The sequence below is a fragment of the Sceloporus undulatus genome, chromosome 4 (genome assembly GCF_019175285.1).
Source record: "Sceloporus undulatus isolate JIND9_A2432 ecotype Alabama chromosome 4, SceUnd_v1.1, whole genome shotgun sequence".
NCBI classification, from domain to species: Eukaryota; Metazoa; Chordata; class Lepidosauria; order Squamata; family Phrynosomatidae; genus Sceloporus; species Sceloporus undulatus.
The window spans coordinates 235,962,596-235,971,902 of NC_056525.1; the positions used below are offsets into that span (position 1 = coordinate 235,962,596).

Genomic DNA, 9,307 nt, shown 5'->3' on the forward strand with positions numbered 1-9,307 from the left:
ACAGCCAGTGATAAAGGACAATGGGAGCTGCAGTCTAATAGCAACTGAATAGCCACATGTTCTCCATGTTCTGAATAGCCTGGTGGCACATTTAACTGTTTCTAGTGCTGAATCTCAGTTGGTTCAGCCTTGTATTGCTTGGTTGGGAGCCAGAGGTTAAACTGTTTGGAGCTCCTCAGGGGAAGATCACAATGAATACATGTACCAAAGTAACTGTTTCCAGCTGAGTTAAAAGGGTAGACAAAAACAAGTCAGAAATTCAAGCAGACTCTTGTAGGCCTTTTAATAAGAGTCTAGCACAGATGTAACACTTTCGTAGCTAGAAGAAGGGATTAACAGCACTGAAGTGGGGACCATAATTATCTTGAGGGCAACATCAGTGAAATAAATGAGAGCTGACAGCAAAAGGAAGGTCTTACTTTAAGAAGAGACAGATTTCTCTGATGGGAATCCATTGGCTGAATATAGAAGGACTAAGGTAACTGTTTGGAAGCCTTTTGGATTACCTTCCACCCCAGCAGCAATTAAAGCTGCAGCTCTGTCTAACAGAAGATCCTGGCTGTCCTCCTCTCTTGACGTCATCCACCCCAACAACAGTTGAGGATGCTGCTTTTTCTAGCAGAAGGAATTGGAGTGGCTTTTTTGGCAACTTCAGGGTGACACAGCTGACAATTTGTGCCTCATTGCTAACAGGGATTTCTTCTGGGCACCGAGTCCAGCTTGTGTCTTCTGGTACCCAGCTATAGCTTGTGTTATATGAACGATCCTCATCTTTGCCTGCTAAGAGGTAAATCTTACCTTGCCACTCCACAGCGCTAGCAAAGGCTAAAGCCATAGGCAGCTCTGGTATACTGACTTCCCAGCTCACTCTGCCATTCTCACAGAGATAAAAGCTCCCTTTAGTGCAGGAAGGAACCTCCTCAGTGGCCATTGCACCATGGGCCAAAAAATTGCCCCGTTCCTCTGTGTATCCACCAAAAACATACACCCCACTACCAAAGGAGACAGCAGTAGCTCCATAGCATGCAAACTCCATGGACACCTCAGTCCACCAGTCAGTATTTGTGTCATAGATAAGAAGGCCCCGGTAGCTCCTGGAGGCTTTCCCACCTATGAGATAAAGCTTATTCCTGAGCACAGCTGAAGCAGGATACATCAAGGCAAGGGGCAAATTAGAAATAGGAGCCCAAGCATTCTGTGCCACAGTGAAAACCTCTGCAGAAAAGAGAGGACCTGATTCATTGCAGCCTCCCAGAGCAAAGAGCTTCTTATCACAAGCTAGGAAGGGATGGAGTGCCCGGACTGTGGACATGGATGGGTGCTGTGTCCATTGGCTGGTCAGGGAGTCGTACTCATGCAGAGTGCTGACAAATGTGCAATTGTCCTTCTGACCTCCAGATAAGTAAAGTTTGCAGTCCATGGATGCACATCCAGAATAACTAAGATAGTTCAAGGGTGGCAACTTTTCCCACTTCTCTGCCTGGGGATCAAAACAGTGCAGGTGAGATTCATGCTCATCTCCATCCTGGGTTCTGTTTCCATTGACCTCCACACACACAAAACAGTCATCGTACATGCCCTTCCGGAGCCCACCACTCTCTTGCAGCCTCCCTGCTCCATCCAACTCTTTCCACTTCAGGCGCACATGCCTGTAATATTCTGCAATGTCAGCCTGGACATCAATGAGCTCCTCGCGGGTGAGTAGTGGAAAGCGGACATGTCTGAGGAGATCCTTAAATAAGGGGAGACGCCCAGAGGTTGCAAACTCTACCCACTTGCGCACAGCGTGATAGATGGCTAGTTCAGAAGGCACTTCCAGGCTGTCTGAGGCAATGAGATTGGTCAAGGCACTGTGTTCCAGATTCAGGAAAGCATCCTGCTTAAAAAGAGGTCCAAAGTGTTGCTTGATGTAGTCTGAGGCTGCTTGGATCAGAGCTTGGTGATTGTGCTGATGAGCCAGATTGTAAAGGCTGAGACAATTACTCATGGAGATGTTTGACTCCAGAAACCTGTTGGGCATAGTAGAAAGAAATACAGAATAGCAAATATTTGATGAATGCCATTTCTCCCAGTAAAGTATCCAGATGAAATCATGTTCTTGGGTTTATTCTGTTTGGGATGGGAGATCAAATAATGATCAGAGAGGGGCCTTTTCATTAATGACACCACAGTGATGGAACCCCACAGTGAATGTAGAAAGCTGGAACTTTTAAAACAACAACAACAACAAAAAGATTTTAAAAAATAAACATGTGCTATGAATGTTAATTACAAATTAAATTAATAATCAATATAAATAGGACCTAAATAACCTAAAGGCACCAGATCCTGCCTGGTCTTGGAAGATAAGCAGGGTCAGCCCTGGTTGGTACTGGAATGGGAAACTGCTAATGAATACCAAGTGCTGTAGGCTATATTTCAGGAGAAGTGTTAGAGCATAGCGATTTATATTAAATTTTGGAGTGTGTGTAGAATTCACTTTGACTGACTTCCTAGGGGCACCACCATTTCTCCAAAGCAGAGATGTCATGTAGGCAGCTTGCAAAGGAGGGGGTAGGAGCCCTAGAGAAAAGGACTGGAAATTCCCCACAAGAAGTTTGGGAGTTACTAGACAAGAAAAGCCATCTCCTCCAAAAACGACTACAATACCTGCTGTTTGTTTTCAGCCCAGGTCTTTACACCCTTTGTCTTGGCTGCAGCTAAGCCATTAAGGTCATTGCTAGAGACTAGAAATTGTCTATATAAGCTTCAGTCTAAGCACACCCTGGTGTGCTACATTCAGAATACAGCCTGGTTTCACGTCAGACCAAACTCTGATTTTAGCTCCCTTGGCTCCCCCCCCTTGCCCCCATTTCGACGGCCGTGTCCTTTCATCTACATCCACATCCGGAGGAGCCTTCTGAAGTAAGTATTTCCCATAGGTTTGCCTCTCTCAACTCTCTTCCGAATTTCCCTCTTTTACTTTCATTGAGAATTGTGTGTATGAGTGTATGCGTGCCCCCTTTTGCTGTGTGTTTGTTTTACCCTTTTAATAAATATTTGGACTTAATTGGAGCAGTATGTCTCAGCGTCGTCTCTCAAGGGATTCTTGTGGACTTCTTGTATACACCACGGGACACGGTCTTGCAAGGGTGTTGTTAGGACCCTCCCTCTCAGCAATTTGAGCTAAATTCAGAAATTCCCCTAATTAGATCCTTCCTAACAGAAGGAACTGACAAAACTACCTCTGAGTATTACTTGCTTAAGAAAATCCTATCAAATTTATGGGGTCACCACAAGTTGGCAGCCGACTTGAAGGTTCATACGCACACACACATGCAGGATCTGAAAATTTGAAAGGAGCAACTTATTTTTAAAATTAATTTGTATCTTACCTTTCTCCCACTATAGGACCTAAAGAAAATTTACAGCACAGGTTAAAACAAAAAACCCATAGTGCATTACCTTCCAGTTGTTTCTTTCAGAGGAAGGATCTGGAGCTTGCTAGCTGCAGTGAACAGGTCCTGGGCAGTCTCTGCTGTGAGTTGCAGCTCCTCTGTGTAAAGATAGTCCAACAGGCTGTGAATTGTGGAAGCAGCCATATCCTTGAGTTGGATTTCCCCACTTTGTGATTCATTGTTGGAGTGGATGAAGACCTCTCTGAAATAGGGACTGATTGATGCCAACAGCATCCTGCATTTAGAACAAAGAGTTATCCAAAAAGAAAGTGAGAAGATCCTCATCTAGAGATCAGAAAGGAGGGTGTATTCATTATCTCAGGCCTATGTCTCTGTGGACCATTATATTAATACAGTGGAACCTCGCCATACGCGGGGGATCCGTTCCGGATCCCGCCGTGTATGGCGATTTCCGCCTATGCTCGAGCCCCATTGTAAACAATGGGGCTCGTGCACGGTGGCGCGGCGGCACGCGAGGCGCAACGGGTGTGCGCGCCCATTCAGTTGAATGGGACGCGCCGCCCCTTCCGCCCTGCGCGCGCCGGCGGCTTTGAGTGCCTATGCTCAAAGCCGCCTATAAAAAGACCACGTATGCGGAGGCTCCACTGTATCCATTGTCCTGGACCATTTTTAGATTTAGGACTGGATGACGCCATTTTGTGGAGCTTTCACTACTACCTTGCTCAGAGTGTCCCATCTGAGTGCCATCACATGACTCCCATTCTCTCTGAGATCACTTTAACGAAGGGAAGTGCATACATACTAGATTGAGAGCACTCCCTACCATGCATTAGTGCAACTGATCTGTTGTTGGTCTCATGTGCCTTTTTCCGCCCTTGTCCTTAACCCCATTTCCCTGCCCTGCCCCATTGTGCCTGGTGTGTGTGTGTGTGTGTGTGTGAGAGAGAGAGAGAGAGCGAGAGAGAGGATATAGAAAAACAGCATCATATGATAGATATCACCCACTGGGAAACCTTGGGCAAGTCATGCTTTCGGCCTCAAAGGAAGGCAAAGACAAATCCCCTCTTAACAAATGTTGCCAGGAAATATCTGTAATAGGTTTGCTACAGAACTGCTAAAAATTGGAAACAACTTAAAGGCACACAGCAACAGGTATCATTGTGCTGATGGCACTCAAATCCATTTTAATTTTTCAGCAGATTAAGGTCTTTTGCCTGATTCTATAGACTGCATGGGGCCTCAAAGATAGCAACAAAAGTCAGCCATGACAGAAGTAAGTGAGTGACAAGAGTTTGGTGAGTGACAAGAGTTTGGATCCTGGTTCTGGATTGAATTGTGCTCCATTTGGGTAATCCTATGTTTGAACCAGGCCATGGTATGCTCATCCTTTACTGAGATAGAATCTCTAAGTCCAATTTGTACCAAAAACTCTATGTCACCCAATGTACTATGAGGTATGGCTATCTCATCCTCTAATAGAAATCCACACTGTCTGTTGCATAGTGGAAATAGGTAGGAATCAATGTGTGAAAAGGTCTATCTGTATATGAGAACATGATCTACAGAGAATTCAAAGACATAGCTGTATTAATCTGGATCAATAGGCAAAGGGAACTTGTAGTACCTTTGAGCCAACTGAAATAAAGATGTTGGTACCATAAGCTTTTGTAAACTTATGTCTGTGATAGCCCATGGTACCAACTACTTTCTGTCAGTCAGTCTCAATAATCTACGTAGTACAACAACATGATCAACATAGTATAGAGTCACCTATGACAAGGAAAGCTTCTTCCTTCAACATCCAAGGTGACATCACAGAGTTGCTGAGACTGGTATAGCTGTTTCAAGCCTAGAAAATAAGAGAGAGAGAGAGAGAGAGAGAGAGAGAAGAGAAGCATTAGAAAGTCAAATGCATCTGTTAGCTCCTTTGACTTTGTCCCCCCCCCACACACACACAAAACAGGGAGGGCTTTTTTGGCACAAAAGATCTTAGAATTACAGAGTGTGAAGGTATCATTTGGTTCATCTAGTCCACTGGTTCCCAACCTACAGTCATTTAGATGTTTTTAGCAATAGAGAGGAATTCTGGGAGTTTAACCCCAAAATGTCTGGAGGGCCAAAGTTTGAGAACTACTGATCTGGTATAGTATCTTTGATAATGCTGCATCAACAATTAAGCAATTGCAACATGCCTGGGAGCTGAATATCCAGTCTCTCCTTAAATAGACCCACCATCTCCCAAGGCAATTGTATGAAAGAACTCTAAAAATTAGAAAGTTTCCCCTGATGTTCACCTGAAATTTGTTTTCTTGCAGTTTCTACCTAATAGTTGACTTTGGAAGCCACAACGAACAAATGCAATGGATTTCCACATAGCAGAAGGATGAACTAGATGGTCCTTGGGGTCTTTCAAGCTCTATTATTCTCGGTCTGCTATACCTTCTGTTTGGCTAGTCTGTCAGTTTAGTCTTCCTTTGATTTTTTGCTCTCCTCCAGGGAAAACATGACCAGTACTTTCAACCATTCTTCATAGGATTTGGTTTCCAATTCCATTGAACCCCCACCCCCACCCCTACTCCAATTCCATCTTTGGTCCCAAGTTGGGAAAATGCCAGGAAAATAAATAAATAAAGTATAAAAACAACAACAACAACAACAACACACCTCTCCAATGAGATCGGGGCAGCTTACAACAATATTAAAACATTAAAATACAATAAAATACTATGCCCCATAAACCCACCCACCCATCATAACCAATAAATCACAGCAATAAACAATGACAATAAAGTAATACAATAAAACAAAACAAAATAATGACCATGAGATTTACCTTGACATAAGTAAGTTTCATGAGACTGTAGTGGTTTTTGTATGTCATCCTCTTCATCACTCTCCCCCAGGGAATCCATGATTTCAGCCTTTAAAATATGTACAGAAACAACCTTGAAATTGCACCATCTTCACCTATTTGAGGTTAGAACAGGAATAGAATTTAAAGATTTCCCCCAATGTAAATCTAAATTCTTGAAAATCCTGGCGTAATAACTCTACACTTAAACTTGCATCTTGATTTACCCCAAACAGAACAATTATCTTGGACGTCAAAGCTTGTCACTAAAAGCTGAAAATTTTGTGCCCCTGTGATCAAAGATTTGAATTTCAATGCTAATCTGGAGTTTCTCACAGACAAGTGGTAGATCATTTCAACATATGAATGCTAAAATCAGAATTCAAAAAGAAATTTCTTTAACATGCTAACATGGTGTTTGTGGATTTGAATAGATATGCTCCAGACTTTATTTCTACAAAATAAGTGAAACATTCTGGTACTGGAATTTTTTCTCACAATAAAATTGTACCTCTTTCTGCATTGCCACCACCAAATAAATACAATAATCCAGATATGGACAGTCTGTGGCTAAACAGAGGTTTTTGGACTCCAACTCCAAACATTCCCCAGCATTAGCTATCTAGGTAGGGCTAATGGGAATTGCAATCCAAAGGAAGAGAGCCAATGGGGTGTAGTGGTTTGAGCATTGGACTATGACTTGAGAGACTAGGGTTTGAGTCTTAGCTCAGCTATGTAAACCCACTGGGTGACCTTGGGGAAGTCATAGTCTCAGGGAATGGCAATGGTAAACCCACTCTGAAGAAACTTGCAGAGAAAAACCCATGATAGGTCTACTTTAGGGTCACTGTAAGTCAGAAAAGACATGAAGGCACACCACCACCACAACAACAACATTTGGAGGATCAGATGTCACCCACCTTTACTGAAATCCTAATGTTTGCCTGATTATCCCGCTCCTCGAGGGCCCACTTACTTTGGCTTTCTTTCAAGCTGTCTCATGAGTCAGAACGTATTTAACCAGGATCTACTGTTACATGTTTAGGTGATTTGCAGAAACTCTGCAAAACTCACTATTGCCCCATTGTTTAACAGTGACAAGGCTTCCCCTCCCCCCCTTCTAAACCAGGATGCTCATTTGAGGAAATTCAGGAGGATGGCTGGGGAGGGCAAGGTATGGGCATTTGGCCTTCAGTTGAGTTTTGATGCTGACTCCAAGGCTGAGTACATGCTCAGAGGAACTCTTTATATCCAATTCTAACCAATCTTCATTGTAACTGCTAACCTCTGTCCAATCATTGGGACTGAGAGGGCTCCAATCATCTATAGATTTGCCCAGCAGGGAGATCAATGGAAGAAGAAGATTGGTTGGTTTCCCTCTTAGTTCCAACTGCTTCAACTGCCAATGGATGGTTTTTAAAAGGGCAGGCAGCTCATATATACAAAACCTGATTGGCTGATAAGTCCTTGGTTAGAAATAGCAGACATGTCTGCCCTGGAGTCTTGGATGTTGATTTCTTTATTATTTATTAATTTAGAGCATTTACCATATATGTATAAGTCATGTATAAGTCAAGGGCAGGTTTGGGGGCCAAAATTATGGATTTTTCCATGACTCGTGGATAAGTCAAGGGTTCCTATATTGGGAGAAAGGCAGGATATAATAATAATAATAATAATAATAATAATAATAATAATAATAATACTTGGAGGCTCTTTCAGTGCGTGCATATGTGTGTGTGTGTGTGTGTGTGTGTGTGTGTGTGTGTACAGCAAAAGAGACTCTAAATGAGGCTTTTTGCTTCAGTGTTTGCTTCAACTTTGGTTTCAGCCTTCGCCCAGACATCGGCAGCCAGCATGGGCGAGAGAGGGACTCTGTTTAACAGCAATTAATCACTGAGGACTCTTTCTGCTTGGCTCAAGACAGAAAGAAACTCTTCCCATCGCATGGGGAAATATGAAAGAGCTGCTATTACTTTACCATACTGACCCGTCAATAAGTCGACCTGGGATTTTGGGGTCAATTTTAGGGCATAAATTTTTAGACTTATAGACAAGTATATACGGTATATCACATCTTTCAACCCAACAGTCTCTCAGCATGGATTACAAATCATTAATTTGACAGTTCCCTGTCCTTAAGCTTCTAATATAAATGAGATGTGTGGCACTTAAGGAAAAGGGAATGACAGTAGAGAAGGAATATTAAGGACATTACTGCATGCTGCCCCATTCTCACAGCAGTCATGCTTTTTAATAAAAAAAGGGGAACTTACCACTTTTAGGCAGTCATCACGAACCTCTCACAACTGCATAACCAGGGCTGCTGCCTCCATTGTGGTCTCTTCCTGAACTCTCCTTTAACCCTGCATCCCTGACTAGGTGGTTGTATGAACACATTTTGGGTCTTTCACAGATGGCTGTGATGGTTTGCATGTGTTGGCAATAACCAAACGCCAAAGAAGATGATGAGCAAGGGAGGTAATTTTTTCGTACACATTGTAATGCTACTCTTTTGCACTTTTCAAATGATATGTGAACTGAAATGCTGCTACCTTTCAACATTTGCATCTGTATGCATTTTCCAGTGGAGTTCTCTAGTCTAAAAATGCACAGAAAGATGTGGCTATTGATGGAAAGCCCAAGCAGAGATGTGCATATCAAGAAAAACATATTTCTACCCTATATAGTGTGAGCAGAAGTAGCAGGGGTATATCAAATTGGCAAAAGAACATTTCTGATCTATTTCATCCTCCTCTAAATCAGCTGTCTTTCAAGTACAGTAAAGTGATGAGATAAAACTATTTGAGGAGCAAGAATCATTTCCTTTCCCACAGAAAACTCTGTTTTGAGGGGCTTCTTGAATTTGAAGGGGTCTAAAATGGCTTCTGCTACAAACTCCCTCAAAAACCTGATGGCTGCCTATTTTGCCACTAAGATGTCAATTACAATGAACAACAATTAAATATCTACACAAAAATATCTTTGTTGGGTGTATGTGTTGTTTTTCCAATAGCACAGACTATTCAAGAGTTGTAAATACAATATATATTCAGAG

At 42.6% G+C, this 9,307-nt stretch overlaps 1 protein-coding gene across 3 annotated transcripts; it reads right to left on the minus strand.

The window, feature by feature from the left end:
• Window positions 1-283: 283 nt before the first annotated feature.
• LOC121929682 (kelch-like protein 12) lies at window positions 284-7,640 on the minus strand. 3 transcript variants are annotated; one of them, XM_042465496.1, is made up of 5 exons: window positions 7,535-7,640; window positions 6,232-6,365; window positions 5,169-5,247; window positions 3,445-3,672; window positions 284-2,009 (listed from the first exon to the last, which is right to left on the minus strand). In XM_042465496.1, the coding sequence occupies exons 2-5, from the start codon at window positions 6,308-6,310 to the stop codon at window positions 503-505; spliced, it is 1,893 nt and encodes a 630-aa protein (XP_042321430.1). In that variant the 5' UTR covers window positions 6,311-6,365; window positions 7,535-7,640; the 3' UTR covers window positions 284-502. The 3 variants fall into 3 exon arrangements, with proteins under 3 accessions (XP_042321430.1, XP_042321431.1, XP_042321432.1); XM_042465497.1 differs by having other exon boundaries at window positions 6,232-6,319; window positions 7,535-7,634; XM_042465498.1 differs by lacking the exon at window positions 7,535-7,640 and adding an exon at window positions 7,170-7,472 and having other exon boundaries at window positions 6,232-6,319.
• Window positions 7,641-9,307: the final 1,667 nt, after the last annotated feature.